The sequence below is a fragment of the Eurosta solidaginis genome, chromosome 3 (assembly GCF_040869045.1).
Source record: "Eurosta solidaginis isolate ZX-2024a chromosome 3, ASM4086904v1, whole genome shotgun sequence".
NCBI classification, from domain to species: Eukaryota; Metazoa; Arthropoda; class Insecta; order Diptera; family Tephritidae; genus Eurosta; species Eurosta solidaginis.
The window spans coordinates 75,544,519-75,563,065 of record NC_090321.1 but is presented as its reverse complement, the minus strand read 5'-3'; the positions used below and the strand labels follow the sequence as shown (position 1 = coordinate 75,563,065).

Here is an 18,547-nt window from a genome sequence, read left to right as displayed (position 1 = left end):
TCCGCTCCCACCTATAGGATGTGAGCATAGTACTGTGCTGCTCACACACGTCACAATGCTCATCAAATGGCGGTCATATTCTCCGTCATTTCACTCTACATTTTCAAGTGATTTGACAATCAATTTTACTGCGGTTTTACCATTTATATAACCGCCATATAACATGAATTTTACCTGCAGATTTACTTTACCTGGAGCAGCCATATGATTAAAAATATGAGCCAAAAAAATTGAACTTTCAATATTTATTATTTTCAATATTTATTATTTTCAATATTATTATATATGTACATGAAATTGGAACTTATATTAATACAGTTCATATAAGCAAGAAGTAAGTACTTTAATAATAAATAAACTCGCTTAATTGGTTTTTGTTTTCCAATTGAAATCTTTTCTAAGCGAGCAGAAAATTATTTTAAGCTTTAGAAAAAACTCCAATTACTTGAATCAATTTAAATCTCTAACTTAAAGCTAATTAGAAATTCAGATTAGATTTACTCTTTTTTTTTTCTGATCAAGAATATTCAAAGGTGTCGTGGAATCCGATTGCTGTCATAATTGAATTTGTAAGTAATAAAGTAAAACAAAATATGAATTTAAAAATGTAGGACTAGTAATTGAGTCAGACTTATTATTGTTCTAAATCTAATCATTCCAGCAATAATTCTGCAACCCTTAGCAGAAGTATTGATTGGTTTCAAATCTAATTCCAACAGCAATCGTACCACGACATACTTTATTTTATATGTACATGAAATTGTAGCTTAAATTAATACAGTTCATATAAAAAAGAAGTAAGTACTTTAATAATAACATAAACTCGCTTAATTGGGTTTCGTTTTCCAATTGAAATCTTTTCCTATGCAAGCACATCGCTAACCTGTGTTGGCAAAAGATATGGTTATCCTGTCTTCGATAGATAGTCGGACGAGCCGCTACTCGGCGAAGTAGAGATGATCGTTGTGTCGGTGGCAGCAGTTACAACAGCAGTTTATAACTTTGCACCATCCGTACAGTGTGATGAATGCTTCACTAACTTTTCCAATTGCTTGGCGCCAGCAATTTTTGCTGTTTGTAAAGCTTTAGCTGTAATGCAAATATATAGATGGGTTAAAGTGGTTTTCGTATGTTATTCAACAACTCACCCTATACCATCATCACAGCCTTCTCATCGATTTTGAATATGTGTACTGTTTCAGTATTCAGACCCAGTTCGTTTGGTGCAATATTTTCGATTTGATGAATATGTATACTATCCGTTAGGCAGACAATTGGGTGCGTTCGATTCATTCATATACTGTGGGTATTTGAGCCGTAGATGCAATGGCAGATATTTTGATTCTTTTTTAAGTGTAACATTTGTAAACAGTTAGGTTTCTCTGCTGTCACCATCACCACTAGAGAGCTATTGAAGAAACGCTCGACCAAGATAATATGTTGCGATTTACGCGCATAGATTTCTTCCACCTTGTCACAGTTATTGATGGAGAAAATGCGAAATCCATATGTACCATCGAATGAGGAAATGGAACTGTAGAGGAAGAAACATTTTACAAAATTCAATAAAATCAAAAAATGATAGTTGTGCTAAAATGGGGTAAAGTATTGTATGTTAAAGTATAGCGAAGTCTCAGCGGCTTTGTCCTGGTGAAAATTGAGTTTGAATAGGTTTTATTCTTCGTTCTTAAAAACATGTACGAAGGTACCTGGTAAGATATTAAAAATACTCAACACTTTTTTGCAATACTTAAAAAAAACTCATATTCAAACTTCTGTTTAACTTCTACATATCAATAGCTACCTTTACCACCAGGAGTCACTATTGCTTCTACGCCTATGCTACTGTTTCCTACAACGATGAGTTTTGTAATAAAATAAAGAGCTATCTCCCTAATCTCTCCAGTTTTGTCGCCTCGCGAAACCTGATATTGTCACCAACCAAATCATCGGTGACCGTATTTAAAACATGGCGGCCGTCGCATGTCGACCATATGAAATTGCCCTACCGACTGTCTTACACTCTAAAATCTTGGGTGTGACTTTCGATCAGGATCTACATTTTGGAGAGCATGCACTAGCCAATGTAATTGCCAAACAAAACATTAATTTCGATTATCGATACCTAACGTAACGTGGCGAAGAGTTACCCTGATCTTCTACCACATATTTTGTGGTCACCAATGGTGGTAATAAAAGCACCACCAGCGCTATTTTGATTTTCAATGATAACGCTTATCGGATTTGGCATCTGATCGGTATCTAAACGGCGTTGGGCTTGATCATACTGTTGCGGCTGTTGATATTTACCAGTAACAGGTGCAGGTGGTTGCTAAAGAAAATAATCATCAGCAAATTTTTAAATATATTAGTTGTATTAGCATACATTATAACCAGGACGTCCGGACGTATCCGGGTATTGGGGGTTAACCCGGCTTGGGTGGTTGGCTGGGCATCGGCGCCTGTCCAGGTTGTGTTGGTAGCATCATTTGACCCACGTAACCATGTGGTGCATCTGGTTGTTGTAGAGGATAACCTGGCTGTTGAGGTTTTCCATTTGTGCTCGATTTCCAGGCAACGAAGCGTATTGTGTTGTCGATTCCATTTGTTGGAGACGTGCACGAGGTGCAACAATTGTTTTCTGGAAAAATATTAGAATTTGTAATATTGTACAACTACAAACATAAATACATATTAAATTCACTTTCCAAACACTTACATCCACCATCGCTAAGTTATTTTAATTTAATTTAATTTAATGCTCCAAAATTAGCACAGGGCTGCAGCTCAATTAGCGGAAAATGGCGGACGCGCTGAAAATTTGTTTCCACACAAAAATTACATATTTCACAATATCTATGAATATAGTAGGTGCGAGAGAGCACGATACATTGTGGCAAAGCTAAATTTGTCAACATGCTATTTCATTTGGAGAATTTTTCATTCCAAATCGTCACCCCTGTCAAAAATTCGTGTGGCTGTGTGCGTTTTTGGTCACACGATTTTTGCAGGGAAGGTGGCCGCATCGAACAGCTGATTATAACCTTTTTTATTTGATTTGATACATCAACTTCCGGCGCAGTAAGATTTTGACATTTGTCCATCGAATTTACAAAAAAAAGTACATGGAATTCTTATTTATGTATGTAGGTATGTGTGTTGCTCCTGTTCCACAGCATTTTAATTTTATATCATGGCGAAAAGTGTTCAGTTCAGAGTTATTAATTTTCATTAAAAGTTTAATTTATAACTGACTTATCTTGTTTGGTTGATTTTCCGACAGGGTGGATAAATGATGTATATTGGAACGATTTTCCGTCATCCCTTGTCAAATTTGGTTTTGAGACAAACCGGTTTCGGCGTTGTGCCATCGTCAGTGTCGATTTTCGTTCTGATCTGTTGTTGTCGTTTGTCCTGTATTTATAGTTCGTAGGTATATGAGCAGGTATTGTCAAATTGATGCTTGTGTATATTTAGTTATTTGTATGTGCTGTGTGTTCATTTAGAACCGAGGGTGGTTTACTAATCGATTTGTGTGGCTGACTGGGGTAGGTAGAAATCTGTGATTTTAGTCGTTTGACCTTCTTTGTCGATTTTTTGTTTTGGTGTGTCAATTGTTTTGTGTTTATTTGTTGTTGTGTGTTTGTCTGCTGTACCTGTGTGATTAAGTTGTTTCCTGTAAACAAGTTTTAAAGGCTCAAATATTGTGTCAGAAATTGTGTTTATCTGTTCGTTTATTATTCTACCGTCGAATGTTTTCTGTTTGTAGATTTCCATGTTTTCGAGTACGTTGAGACGTCGGCCCTTTTCCTGTATGTGAAGAACCCTAACTGTTTTATTGATGTTTGCTGGGGAACATTCATTCTCGACCATGTGATTCGCGAAGTTAGACTCGGGTATAATGTTTGGATTCCGTATTTTTTTGTTGTAATCTCTAATATGTTCTCTGAACCTTGTTCTTATTTGCCGTCCTGTTTGTCCTATGTAACTATGCTGGCATCCGCAGGTGAGCTTGTATACGCCGTGGCTGCTAAACCGATCCTCTGAGTTAATGTTAGTTCTTAGTTTTCGCCCTAGATTGTTCGATGTTTTGAATGCTGTGTTAATGTTGTATTTTTTGAAGAAGTTTGCCAATTTATATGTTGCTTTTCCAGTATATGTCATAGTCGTCCAGCTATTATTTTCCTTTTCATTATTTCTTTTTGGTTCTCCATTTGTCCTTCTGAGCTTATCTACTAGTGCTTTTTTATATCCGTTGTTCGCAGCGATATTATATATGACCTCAAGTTCTCTCTTATATGCCTCTTGTGTAAGCGGTGTTCTTTCAAGTCTATGTACCAAGTGCCTTAATGCTGCATTTTTATGCTGTTGAGGGTGATTTGAGGTATTGTGTATTATTGTATCGGTGGCCGTTGACTTTCTATATATGTCATAGTTAAACCTTTTGGCTTCTTTATCAATATTTATCGTGAGGTCTAGATAGTTGATTCCTCCGTCTTTTTCGGTTTCCATTGTAAATTTTATATTTCCGTGCTGCTTGTTGAGGTACTCCAGTACAAGCTCTTCGTTATTAGTAGTTAAAACGCATATTATGTCATCCACGTATCTAGCATAAAATGACACGCCTAATTTGGACTTCAGCTCCTGTATGTACTTTCCTTCCAGATTTTGCATGAAAACTTCCATAAGAATTGCTGATGTGGGGCTTCCCATTCCAAGACCGTTTGTTTGTCTATATATTTTATTGTTGAATTGAAAATAGTTTTGACGTAAAGTGGTTCTTAGCGTATTTGTGATTTGCATACTTTTCACTTTGTTTTTTGTGTTATGAACTATTGTTGAGCTAACTATGTCCAAAGTCTCCGATAGTGGTATAGATGGGTATAAATCTTTTATGTCAAAAGATACCAATTTGCTGTTTCTTGTTAGCTCTACGGTCTCGAGTCTCAACAGATCAGAACGAAAATCGACACTGACGATGGCACAACGCCGAAACCGGTTTGTCTCAAAACCAAATTTGACAAGGGATGACGGAAAATCGTTCCAATATACATCATTTAATTTATAACGGAGGGACTCCTTTAAGTGTAAAATGCAGAAAAAACCTAGAGTTTTTCAAATTATTGTGAAAAACTTTTTAATTTGAATTTCTGCAACCAAGTTCACTATATTTGTGTAACACAAGAATCTGGAGGTCAATTCCTTAACTATTAAAAACTGAAAAATGTACACTTATTGAAAACTCATTTGCACACACAATTTAAGCTTTGAATTTAGTTGTGTTTTTATGCACAAAATTTTGAAACTAAAAACAAAATTTTCATTTGTCAGAAAAAATAAAGAAAAAACGGCTTAGTGTCAAAAAACCCTATCGAAATATAAACCGGCTTGTTTGCTTTTAATGAACTACGTTGTATTTTTCTTGTTTTTCGTTAGTTTTTTTTAAATATAGTTCACACACTTACACCAGGGGCCCTATTCAATAACTGTGAGTTTTGAAATGTATATTTTTCTTTCATACATATTATATGAAGAAAAAGGGTACATTCTAAAACTAACAGTTACTGAATAGGGCCCCAGTACGGAAACCTTCTTGGTTCCTTCGACAAAAAATATAAGAGAAAATACAAGAAAAATACATAGAAAATAAAGTAGTGTCATATAGGAGTTTGATTTGTTTGCACTTACAGCACCATTTTATTTGCAGGAGACCTTCGCAGCTACAAAAATTAAGGCGGATTTACACATACGCTTTGGTTGTGTTGCATTTATTAATTCATCTGTCGGGCGAAGTATCGAAAAATTTACATAAATGCTTTGGTTGTGTGCCTACGCTTTGACAACGCCACAAGAAAAACAATGAAACGCCGTACGTTATCTTTGCTTTGATCGACCAAAGCGTTTATATTTTTTGCCCTTATGCATTTGTGTAAACAGCTTTAGAAGTGAAAAATTTCCATGTTACACCTGTGGCGCTTCATATTTTGACTCTAATTTAAATAAATTTTGCTTTCCGTATGTTTCCGCATTGTTACAGGCTACAAATCTTCTAGTATTCTTAATTCCGCGGAAATATATGCAACTATTTCATCTGTAAATATTACAAAGTTTTATTAAACTATCAAATGCAACTCAGCTTGAAGTACTCTTCTGTACCAAAAATGCAACTTTAGACCTGAGATTTGCATCAGGTGAGCGAGGCTGTTTGTAGTTTAGACGTTTATCGCTTAGTTGACACACTTGTATAGGTACCCTACAAGAATACTGACTATCATATGACTATCATCTGATTGTCAGCAATGTCAACCTAACGATCAGCGCCTCATACAAACTTTCTATCACAAACTTAAGGGGACTTGCGCAAATGTGATGTAAACAACTGTGTACGTGTGAGTTTTTGTCTCCTTCTTATACACCAACATCGCCTACTGATTAAGTATATAGCCGTACTGCTCACTCTCATTCCTTTTCCTGGATCAGTGCTGACACTCTAACTATCAAAAAGTGTCATAAATGATAGTTTACTGTAGATAACAGGTTTGACTGTTATACTATCATAAATGACCATTGTTATATTCCGCCAAAAATGAAACAATGCTTTTTGCTTTTTATTTACTTTATTTCATTACGTTTTTAATTTTGTACGTGACAAAAGCATACGTGTTTCTTATTTGTTTAAAATAAATAGTTTTATAAGAATTCGAGTTCAGAATGTTCAATTTAAATTCAGAATATAACAAAACAACAGAAGAGCGCTTTCCTCATGCGGAAACACGTTTAAAAATGAATCACCACTAACCACTATTATTTTTCGCGTATCAATTTTTTGAGTGCGCCCCACACATTCCGACAGCTTTTGGTATTTTTTTATATTATTTTAGATTTTTTTCTTTTAGAATGGAGCTTTGAAATGCTCTCTTTTTCATTTTTTAAATTTATTTTTTTATATGGTTTTCGTCGGTTGAAAATGGCGGAATTTAAAAAATAACAAAACAACCGTGATAATCATTTGATTGTCATATGACAGTCAGTAGTGACAACATGATTAAATCGGATAAACTGTTCTCGCATACATAAAATTCCGTTGAGAATTATGTATCTGTCTCACATGCATAATGGTACCTGCTGTATGTTCTTTTGTTCTGTACCAGGTGTCCGAAGCTTTCCCAGTTTGAGTTCTTTTTCATAATTATAGGCTGTCGTTGGGTACATGCGGACATGCGTGAGCGAACAAAGGAACATACATAAATTTGAGTATCAATGTTTACGTCATCGCAGGATCAGCATTGTCAATTACAAGTGTGAGTGTATTAGTAAAACTATCAGCGTTTCTTGTAGGGTACACTATCCCTACAAGAATACTGACTATCATATGACTATCATCTGATTGTCAGCAATGTCAACCTAACGATCAGCGCCTCATACAAACTTTCTATCACAAACTTAAGGGGACTTGCGCAAATGTGATGTAAACAACTGTGTACGTGTGAGTTTTTGTCTCCTTCTTATACACCAACATGGCCTACTGATTAAGTATATAGCCGTACTGCTTACACTCATTCCTTTTCCTGGATCAGTGCTGACACTCTAACTATCAAAAAGTGTCATAAATGATAGTTTACTGTAGATATCAGGTTTGACTCTAATACTATCATAAATGACCATTGTTGTATTCCGCCAAAAATGAAACAATGCTTTTTGCTTTTTATTTACTTTATTTCATTACGTTTTTAATTTTGTACACGATAAAAGCATACGTGTTTCTTATTTGTTTAAAATAAATAGTTTTATAAGAATTCGAGTTCAGAATGTTCAATTTAAATTCAGAAAATAACAAAACAACAGAAGAGCGCTTTCCTCATGCGGAAACACATTTAAAAATGAATCACCACTAACCACTATTATTTTTCGCGTATCAATTTTTTGAGTGCGCCCCATTTTGGTATTTTTTAATATTATTTTCGATTTTTTTTCTTTTAGTATGGAGCTTTGAAATGCTCTCTTTTTCATTTTTTAAACTTATTTTTTATATGGTTTTCGTCGGTTGAAAATTGCGGAATTTAAAAAATAACAAAACAACCGTGATAATCATTTGATTGTCATATGACCAAAGAGGATGAATACAATAAGAGCCGTCACTCGTTATTTTGTGGCGAGTATCTCGCTGGAAATTGAAAAAATTGATGCCAAACGTTTTCTGAGAGGGACATTTTTAATTGTCTCGCATTTATCCATGCCGTGTAGGCCCCTTGTGCAACTCTGATTTTTGGAAAGAGAATTAAATAAATTAATTAAATACAGTCGAAAAATAAACACAAATACCCCACGAAAATGTATAGAAGACATTTATAAACATCTCGCCCAAAAAAAAAGTAGCGACTACCTCTCAGTATACATCGAGTAAATGCCAAAACCAAAGAGGATAAATACAATAAGAGCCGTCACTCGTTATTTTGTGGCGAGTATTTCGCTGGAAATTGAAAAAATTGATGCCGAATGTTTTCTGAGAGGGACATTTTTAATTGTCTCGCATTTATACATGCCGCGTAGGCCCCTTGTGCAACTGTGATTTTTGGAAAGAGAATTAAATAAATTAATTAAATATAGTCGGAAAAATAAACACAAATGCCCCACGAAAATGTATAGAAGACATTTATAAACATCTCGCCCAAAAAAAAAGTAGCGACTACCTCTCAGTATACATCGAGTAAATGCCTAAAAAATAACGAATGACGCCTCTTATTGTATTCATTCATTCATTCATTTATTAGGCATTTTCCTTATATCTATGTATGTACATATTAAAATAACATCGTAAAAGCAAACAATTTAATCTTATATATATGGGATATATGTACAAGTAGATATAGGAAAAGTTAAGACGTTTGTATGCCAATTCAGCATAGTGACAAATGTCAATTATAGCAAATATAAAAAATACAGTGGGGTGAACTGTTAAATAAAGTGATTAAATTATAAATGGTTGTTTAATTTAATTATAGTATATAAAAAGATTCAGCTAAAATTCCAACAAACCCATGGGTAAATGAAAGGAAAAGCAATTAAAATTATGAAGTATTAGTTATTATAAACGGTTTATATAGCTGGCTGAAGCAAAACTTCGATTTCATTGTGTGCGAGGCCTAAGAGGAAGGACTTAACACTTTCTGTAAATTGCCGAAGATTCCGTAAAGTACGTATTTCGGTGGGAAGTATATTGAAGAGTTTTCGTGAAACAATTGTGAAAAACTTGCTTGAATGTGTGGTTCTGGTCGAAGGTACAACGACTCTAGTTTGTGAGTTTGTCCTCAGGTTATATGTTTCCGACCTCATACTTTGCAGATAGCCACATCTAATAAAAAAAATTTTTAAAACTTTGAAATAATACAGGTCCTTGACTGGGAGAATCCCTAGACTTCTGAAAAGTTCTCTCGATGGATGCAGCCGGTTAACATTAGATATTTTTCGAACAGCATAGTTTTGCAATACTAGTAACGGCTGGGTTTTGTTAAGGGTGGCGCCACCCCAGCAGCTGATTCCGTATTTTAATTTAGAATGAAAGACCGCATAATAAACTATTTTGAGAAGATTGTTGGAACCGGAAGTTCTGAGATGATAAAGACAACGCAAAGAGAATTGAAGATATTTTTTTAGACGGGATATATGGTTACCCCAGCTCATATTCTTATCAACCGTTACACCCAGATACTGAAATTCATCAACATAGTCTATCGTGAAGCAGTACTTACTACAGGCCACAAGCGAGGCGAAGGTACCGGACTGAAAAACTTGGCACATATTGTCATGTAAAGCAAATCGCTCGCAAATCGCAGAATGAAAAACAATACTTACATCCGGTGGTTTTTTTATATTTAGACTAAAACTCATGAGTTTGGTCTTATTGCTAGCGACGAGCTTATGTTTTGCAAACCAAGTTCTCAGTAGATGTACATCATGGTTTATACTACTTATCAAATCAAAGGTGTTAGGAGAACTATAGGCCATCGCAAGATCATCTGCGAATGCAGTGACTTCCCCCAAGAAGGGCATATCAAAAATTGAATTAACATAAATTAAAAATAAGATGGGACCGAGCACGGAGCCTTGCGGAACCCCTCTCGTGATTGGATTAGTCTTCCCCAGCTTTCCGCAAACTCTGACGCATTGTACCCTTTCAGAAAGGTATGATTGAAACCACTTATGTACAAATCCTCGAAAACCGGCATCATACAATTTATTTATTAAAATAGCATGATCTACCGTGTCAAAAGCTTTGGTTATGTCTACGAAAAGACCAGCGCAATTTTTTTTATTGTCCAACTCTTGATAAATAAAAGAGCAGAATTCTAGTAGAGCATCTTCAGTAGAGCGGTTTGCTCTAAAACCAAACTGCCTTGGACTAAAAAAACTCCTGCTTTCTAGAAACTGCATAATTCGATTTTTAAGAGCTTTTTCAAAGACCTTAGATATAGAGGATAGAAGTGAAATAGGCCTATAGTTATTTTTATCTTCCCTGTTACCCTTTTTAAACACGGGTATAATAATTGCACATTTCAAGGCATCGGGGAAAATTCCTGTAAAAACACTAGTATTAAATAGATGCTTTAGTACGTCCAGCATATTAAGGGCTATGTTTTTAAGAAGTTTATTTGAAATACCGTCGTATCCACTAGAGCCAGAGTTGCTTAGACTTTTTATTATTGCAAGGAGCTCAGTGCCTGTGAAGGGTTCAAACATAAAACTGCACCTAGAAATAGATGCGTCACCACTGGACATGATGCAGTTGCAGGAAGAAGTATTGCATTGACCAACAGACACAAAAAAATCATTAAAAATATCAGCAAAAACAGAGGGGTCGTCAATCATATTGCCACAATTATTCAGAGCAATAACCCGTTCACTACCAGAGCTATTTCGGTTGATAATGCTATTTACAACTTCCCATTCTTTTTTAGTGTTCCCATGGCAGCTCAATAGTCTACTCCGGAAATAAGTATCTCGGTGTGATTTTATGTCTTTATTTAATTTTTTGCACAACTTTTTGTAACGAGATCGAAGCGCAAGATTTCTTGGATGCTTTCTACACTTCACACCTAACTTATTTTTCAATTTAATACTTTTTAAAAGGGCAGAATGCATCCAGGGTTTAAGCTTGGTTTTGGATTTACGTCGAGCACAAGTGAAACTAGAGAATTCTATGTGACCATGCAATATATTTATAAACAGAGAGTATGCTTTTGAAATATCTTTCTCAGCGTAGACAACAACCCAATCCTCATAAAGCAGCTTTTCATTAAGCATGGAATAGTTTATCATATTCGTTTTTGTATTGCTCGTTAAATCTTTCTTTTTCATATGGAACTCAAGTTTGACACCAGTCATACTGTGATCTGTAATACCTAGTTCCAAATTAATACCAGTGCACGCACGCAAGCTGCTAAGACGGCAAAAAATATGATCCAGACAAGTGCCAGAACAGTTCCTTGTCGGCTCATTTAAGTACGATGTAAAACCGTGACTGGCCAATAGTGCTAGGTAGCTTTCAGATACCGCATTCAACTGCATTATATCTATGTTCAAATCACCTAATATAACTACATCCCTCTCTTTTAAACCATTTAAAAATCTGAGAACTTTTCCAGAAAGGCCTGACTAGTTTCAGAATGTAACCTCTTTGCCAAAACAATAACGAGTGACGCCTCTTATTGTATTTATCCTCTTTGATATGACAGTCAGTAGTGACAACATGATTAAATCGGATAAACTGTTCTCGCATACATAAAATTCTGTTGAGAATTATGTATCTGTCTCACATGCATAATGGTATCTGCTGTATGTTCTTTTGTTCTGTACCAGGTGTCCGAAGCTTTCCCAGTTTGAGTCCTTTTTCATGATTATAGGATGTCGTTGGGAACATGCGGACATGCGTGAGCGAACAAAGGAAAATACATAAATTTGAGTATCAATCTTTACGTCATCGTAGGAAGCAAAAAATTTACGATTTCATTAGAAGGTGAAATGAGATCATTAAGTTTCTGTGTAAAAACAGTATTACCAAGTGCGCAACTAACACCTGATCGCTCAAAATTTACACACACACACAAACATCACTAATGGCCATATTACGGAAATCTTAGGGAAATTTAAGTTAAATTTTTAAACAGACATAAAATGTTATAATTTTGGAATATATAGCATCTAGGACACCTTAATTGCAGTAATTGAAAGGAAATGTTTGCTTATACTCAAGTATTTAATTATTTTTTCTAAATTTATCTTTAATATTGATGCATTGATTGAAGTTATATTAATCCAATGCAACTCTGCTTCTCCTTCTGTTCTTCATTCCATTCCCTTCGAGTGTCTCTTTCACTGAATTCGAGTGCCTTCCACTCTATTCGCAACATAACCTCAATTTAAGCTGCCAAACTATATAGTAAATAATGATTTAATGCAACAAAGTTGGTAGCATTGTGAATGAAATAAGTGTGATGATGATGGAATATTAGAAGGTGGCGCATTGCGCATGTAAACATTAGTTCAGCTGTTTTTTATGAGCAATTTTTACCTTATTTTCCTTTAGCTCTTGTTGTTTTCTTTCTTTCATTCGCTGAAGCAGTCAAGTGTGACGTAGATGCGCAGAATGAAGCAATTTTGCACTCGTGAACACCATCCCCACTCCCCAGAACACTATCTGCATAATGAGAGCACTCCGATCAGGGAGAGAAATGAGATGCTAACCAAACAGTTCCTGTTGAATACCCAGAAATCTGGGCATCCAAACAGACTTCTGATTGATGAGCCAACACCGCCCAGGAGCTTAAGGAGTCATCTCCGTAAGCATTATGAGGAAATACGCCACCTGAAAACTCAGCCGTATGAAGCCAAAAAACACAAGCAGGTCCTCAGCGAACTCCACAAACAGGCGTCGGACCTTTATGCCAGGAATTGCCCGGTGAATCCAGTACTCAAAGAACAGTACCCAAGACTTGCGGAAGAAGAACGCATACTCCCCAGGAAAACGCGAGTCACTCTAGCTCAACTTCGAATTGGATACTGTAACAGGTTAAACTGGGATTCAAGGGGTTGAGTAGCGCAATACATAGCTTCTCCAACCCAATTGTCAATCTCACCTTCGAGCGGCGAATCCCGTTTCACTAACAGACGAGGCTCTGGCGACCCCAAGCTCCTCATGGAACTTGAGGGTGGGGAGGGAGGGATGGCCTGAAGGTTCAATGTGGCCATATAAATCGTTCCCGAGATGGTCGGGCCAGCACCTTAATGGTGCTGTTACCGGAGCGTATCGGATCTGTATCCGACAAAGGACCATCACATCGATAACACTCCCCAAAGCCTTCGGGGAGTAACCTAATCGCTACAACAACAACAACAGGTTAAACTCTTACCCATCCAGAATCAACCCCGACACCAAAATGTATGCCCCGATTGCAATGTGTCCAAACATGACACCAACCATCTCTTTAATTGTAATGTGGAACCAACGTCTCTAACACCCCTCTCATTATGGTCCACCCCTGTTAACACTGCAAGTTTCCTTGGACTTCCGTTAGAGGATGGGGCGAAGCTCTGCTACAACAACAACAACAGCAACAGGTCAATACGCGTCTTTTGATACCCCTTTGATATTTTTGGACGTGTATTAAGAGTGTCATCCTGTCGTAATTACAATTTGTGGGAGGGACGCAACAAATTAAATAGGAGTACACTGAAATTACAGCCCTTAGTCAGGAAAATCACGAGTCGCTCGGGTACATACAACCCGCGGCCTTGGTAAGCGAATCGGAGGGGTCTGGGACATTATAAGGGTTTTCCTTAATATCATTTGAACGACGCAAATTTTTTTTACATCGGATTTTTGATGCTGAGGTTAAAACGCGTGGTTTGAAACCTTTCCCGATATTTTTGGACGCGTATTAGAAGTCGGCCACTGTTCTAAATTTTACCCTTATACATTTATGACCATAACGTTGATAACGTTTACTACTGAACTCAGTTGTGAAACCACTAAGCTATAATACAAATCAATCCTATAATGCAATTTCTGTCCAGTTTTAAAATCTTGTATATCTGATATTATATAATGATAATATTTACATTTGATTATCCTTTTTATGAAATTTTATCACTTCATAGATTTACTGCGAAATATCCCGAGCTGTTCCGAGAATACTTCATCATACGTATATAGTATTTATATATATAATGGGACGGTTTGTGTAGTTTTTATTAGCTCCCGGTACTTTTCCAAAATCGGCTCGATTTCTTCAATGACAAAGTCATCCACTTGTGCACTGCTGCGCCCAGTAAATGTTTGAGCATCTAGAATGTCACCAAGTTTGTCAAGAATGGGTTCAAAATAGGGATCTTTCCGAATACGTTCAATTAAATCGTTATTTTTTCCATGTTGTTTAATTTGAGTTCCGGCCTCTTGTGACAATACACGTATCTTCTCATGGCATACTTGTCGATCACCACCCTCTTTGACCATGGCCATAATTATATTTTCTGTAGACATAAAGGGCAGTTCTTGTGATATGTGCCGATCAATTACCTTCGGATATACTACTAGTCCTTGGGATATATTAAGTAGTGTTAGCAATGCCGCATCTGCTGCTAGAAAAGCTTCCGACAAAGTTATCCGCCGATTAGCAGAATCATCAAGGGTACGCTCTAGCCACTGCGTTGCGTGTGTGTTAGACACATTAGAGAAAAGTGTTATCATATGCCTGGCCAGTGCACAACAGCGCTCTGAACGCATAGGATTTCTTTTGTAGGGCATAGCTGACGAGCCGATTTGAGTTTTTTCAAATGGTTCTTCCAATTCTTTCATGGAAGCCAATAACCGCAAATCTGTACACATTTTATGAATGCTTGTGCCTAAACTAGATAAGGCACTTACTACTTCAACATCAACTTTTCTAGAATATGTTTGACCCGTAATTGTATAACACTTCGTAAAACCAGCCAGTTTTGTTACTTCTAAATCCAACTGCTTCACCTTCTTACAGTCGCCATCAAAAAGTTGTAGGAAAGAGGCTTGAGTTCCGGTTGTACCCTTTACACCACGGAAACGTAAATCTTCTCGGCATCTACTTAAGGCACGTTCATCCATAAGAAAGTCTTGAATCCATAGACAAGCACGTTTTCCAACTGTTGTCAGTTGAGCAGGTTGCAGGTGAGTGAAACCCAAGGTAGGTAATGACTTATATTTAACTGCAAAGTTCTTTAAGCAGAATATTATAGCACCTAGCCTAGGAAGCAGAAGATCTAACGCATCGCGCATTATAAGAATGTCAGAATTATCACCAACGTAACATGATGTAGCACCTAGATGTATTATAGGCGCAGCTGCAGGACATTGTTTGGCAAACAGATGAACGTGAGCCATTACGTCGTGCCTAGTTAAGCTTTCTTCTGCGATGGCTGCCTCAAAGTCCACATCATTCACCGCCTCGTGCATTTCAGCGATTTGGGCATCAGATATATTCAAGCCGAGCGACTGGAATAAAAGTCGTAATATACATACATATGTATATATATATATACATACATGATAATGAAGAAAATGTTGGTACCTGTTCCGCCTTTGCTAGCCACACCCACAGCTTTCTCCACGTTGCGAACTTATTCTGGTCACTAAACAAGAACTGCATTTCTTTGCTGGCATAACGCGAGGACAGCGGGGATCTATATCCACAATAATCAGCCATATTATTTTTAATTTTTAAACACCCTCATAAACTTCTAATGATAACCGCAGTAAAGTTCTTGACCTTCGTGATAGTGATCATTGTAAACTTTACCAAGTAGCGCAACTAACAGCTGATCGCTCAAAATTTGCACACACACACAAACACCACTAATGGCCATATTACGGAAATCTTAGGGAAATTGAAGTTAAATTTTTAAACAGACATAAAATGTAAGAATTTTGGAATATATAGCATCTAGGACACCTTAGTTGCAGTAATTGAAAGAAAATGTTTGCTGCTACTCAAGTATTTAATTATTTTTTCTAAATTTATCTTTAATATTGATGCAATGATTGATCCAATGCAACTCTGGTCTTCCTAGTGTTCTTCATTCCACTCCATTCGAGTGCCTATTTTCACGGCCTGCGAGTGCCTTCCACTCTATTCGCAACATAACCTCGAATTAAGCTGCCAAACTATATAGTAAACAATGATAGTGATGGTACCATATTTCGCTATTGGTGATTGCATCGCCGCTATTGACAAATCGCTAATAGCTATAGCTATTGCAATCCAAATATATCAGTGATTGGCGATTTTCCTTCATTTGATTCTTTTTAATGACAATCACCTCTGGCAGAATATCGCCAATAGCGATTATAGCGATTGGTTATTTTCCTTCAGCATGAAATTCTAATACTAATAGTGATAGCGGCGATGCAATCATCGATAGTGAAATATCGTTTATCACTAGTCATCTGTGTGCTTTACTTTCGGACTGAGCAAAAAAGTTTATTGGATACAAAAAGGAATAATTTTCTCGAAAATTGGAAAGAATATACTTTTACAAAAGTTTACCAGTTATTATCGAAAAATCGGTATAGTTGACTTAAGAATTACACAACGAAACAAATTTCTCGTCAGCAGATAGTGGTAAGTAAGGGCTGCTTTTTGTGCAGAGAAATTGTGGAAACGGCGAATGGAACAAAGCAAACTTGTGCAACAACAATTTCGACGACGAAGTAATGTGCAATAATTGCAAAAGATGGTTTTGCAATGGGCGTGGAAGCACATCTGGAGGGATTCAAGGGGTTGTGTAGCGCAATATATAGCTTCTCCAACCCAATTGTCAACCTCACCTTCGAGCGGCGAATCCCGTTTCACTAACAGACGAGGCTCTGGCGACCCCAAGCTCCTCATGGAACTTGGGGGTGGGGAGGGAGGGAAGGCCTGAAGGTTCAATGTGGCCATATAAATCGTTCCCGAGATGGTCGGGCCAGCACCTTAATGGTGCTGTGTTACCGGAGCGTATCGGATCTGTATCCGACGGAGGACCATCACATCGATAATACTCCCCAAAGCCTTCGGGGAGTAACCTAATCGCTACAACAACAACAACAACAAGCACATCTGGATCCCAAATTGTTAATCATTCGGTGAGGGCTAAACGTAGGGAAGTCACCCTACATTCTGAAGGTCCACTTGGAGAAACAGTATAAAATGTTACTCTTGGGGGCGTACGTAATGTATTTGTATTAGGATTCATTCCAGCACAGGCTGATTCTGTTGTAGTGGTGTTTTTCCGGTAAGCTGAAAATGGAGTAAATATTAAAAACTGTATATATTTAAACCAATAAATTTAAATTTTAGTCAACCATGTGCAGCGCAAAAATCTTTGAAAAGATATGAATTGGGATCAAGAACAACGGAAGCTACTTATAACTGATCGTTCGTTTTTGTCGTGGTTGGTTAAGGTACCTACCGAGCAAGAGCAGTTGCGTGCACGACAAATAAACAAATTGGAGGAATTATGGAAGGAAAATATTGATGCAACACTTCAAGATTTAGCCAGGTATAGATACTGAACCATCACAAGTGCTATTGCGTTATGAAGATGGTTTTCAATACCAGAAAGTTTTTGGGCCACTTGTGCGCCTAGAAACAATACGATACAAATTTAAAAGAATCGCAAACACAGGAGAGTATAGAAATAAGATGGGACGTTGGCTTAAACAAAAACCAATAGCATATTTTACGCTTGCTAAAACTGATTCGGACATGAAACTAAGGTAACGTTGTACAAGACGGTGCACCACCTATTTTTTGTCGAAATTTCTCAAAGGTGGTATCAAAAGACGCGTCTAGACCTCCGTTTTAAGTAAAAAAAACCGTAAAACCACCCCGGGAGGGTCCGAAATATGGGGCCCGATCCACAATTTTTTTGCATAGTACACCTTTCAGGGTTGGCGGCCTTCGGTGGATCCGACACCGGTTTGGGGATCAAAACTAAATGCGCGCAGAACACCTTTCTGCATTAGTGTGTGTGTGTGTACCACAAATGTGGAAAAAAAAAAACAACCACATGGAAATTTGAACCGATTTTTTGCTTATATCGTTTGACAGAAAAAAAATTTAATTTTCGCTTTCGGATTCTTAAAACGGAGGTCGAGACGCGTCTTTTGATACGGCCTTTGATAAATTTCCATAAAAATTAGGTGGCGCACCGTCTTGTAAAACGTTACCGAAACTAATGCACGTGTTATTCATAAGTTAATACTTCTAGTCTGTAGCCGTTGACAGTTTTATAAAATTTGTGTTTTTGATGGAAAAATAAAAGAATTGTAGAAACATATATCACTCGTCTTATTGTAAACATATTAACTCAAAATTTGAGTTTTTTGGGAGAATGCAATTCAAGCTTTGTCATATGGTTTGTATATGGTTGAATTCTCCGGCTAATTTCTAGGGCACTGAAGTGGGTGGCTAATTTTTTGCTAAAGAATATTTTTATAATAGTTTGAAGAATTTGCTATATGTTTCCTCTATATTTTTCA

The 18,547-nt window shown here is 36.8% G+C and overlaps 2 protein-coding genes and 1 long non-coding RNA gene across 4 annotated transcripts in view; all 3 read right to left on the bottom strand.

The window, feature by feature from the left end:
* Window positions 1-373: 373 nt before the first annotated feature.
* Window positions 374-18,547, bottom strand: part of LOC137243987 (uncharacterized) — a 54,947-nt gene continuing 36,773 nt past the window's right edge. Inside the window, exons 2-3 of the long non-coding RNA XR_010950712.1 lie at window positions 1,149-1,534; window positions 374-1,089 (exon numbers count right to left, since the gene is read on the bottom strand). This is a non-coding gene — a long non-coding RNA (uncharacterized lncRNA). The remainder of the gene's footprint in view (window positions 1,090-1,148; window positions 1,535-18,547) is intronic.
* On the bottom strand, window positions 2,196-5,040 carry LOC137243983 (uncharacterized). 2 transcript variants are annotated; one of them, XM_067772367.1, is made up of 2 exons: window positions 2,387-5,040; window positions 2,196-2,332 (listed from the first exon to the last, which is right to left on the bottom strand). In XM_067772367.1, the coding sequence occupies exon 1, from the start codon at window positions 4,801-4,803 to the stop codon at window positions 3,523-3,525; it is 1,281 nt and encodes a 426-aa protein (XP_067628468.1). In that variant the 5' UTR covers window positions 4,804-5,040; the 3' UTR covers window positions 2,196-2,332; window positions 2,387-3,522. The 2 variants fall into 2 exon arrangements, with proteins under 2 accessions (XP_067628468.1, XP_067628469.1); XM_067772368.1 differs by having other exon boundaries at window positions 2,196-2,641; window positions 2,720-5,040.
* On the bottom strand, window positions 14,060-15,824 carry Adsl (adenylosuccinate lyase). The gene is made up of 2 exons (XM_067772365.1): window positions 15,597-15,824; window positions 14,060-15,520 (listed from the first exon to the last, which is right to left on the bottom strand). Exons 1-2 carry the CDS (start codon window positions 15,729-15,731, stop codon window positions 14,213-14,215), a joined length of 1,443 nt encoding a protein of 480 aa, XP_067628466.1. The 5' UTR covers window positions 15,732-15,824; the 3' UTR covers window positions 14,060-14,212.

What these genes read in the sequence shown, in the direction of transcription:
- LOC137243983 (XM_067772367.1), bottom strand. Translation starts at nt 4,803, where the DNA reads ATGCAAATCACAAATACGCTAAGAACCACTTTACGTCAAAACTATTTT.
- Adsl (XM_067772365.1), bottom strand. Translation starts at nt 15,731, where the DNA reads ATGGCTGATTATTGTGGATATAGATCCCCGCTGTCCTCGCGTTATGCC. An exon ending in GGCTAGCAAAGGCGGAACAG is followed by an intron (nt 15,521 to 15,596) that starts GTACCAACATTT and finishes CTTTTATTCCAG; the next exon opens with TCGCTCGGCTTGAATATATC.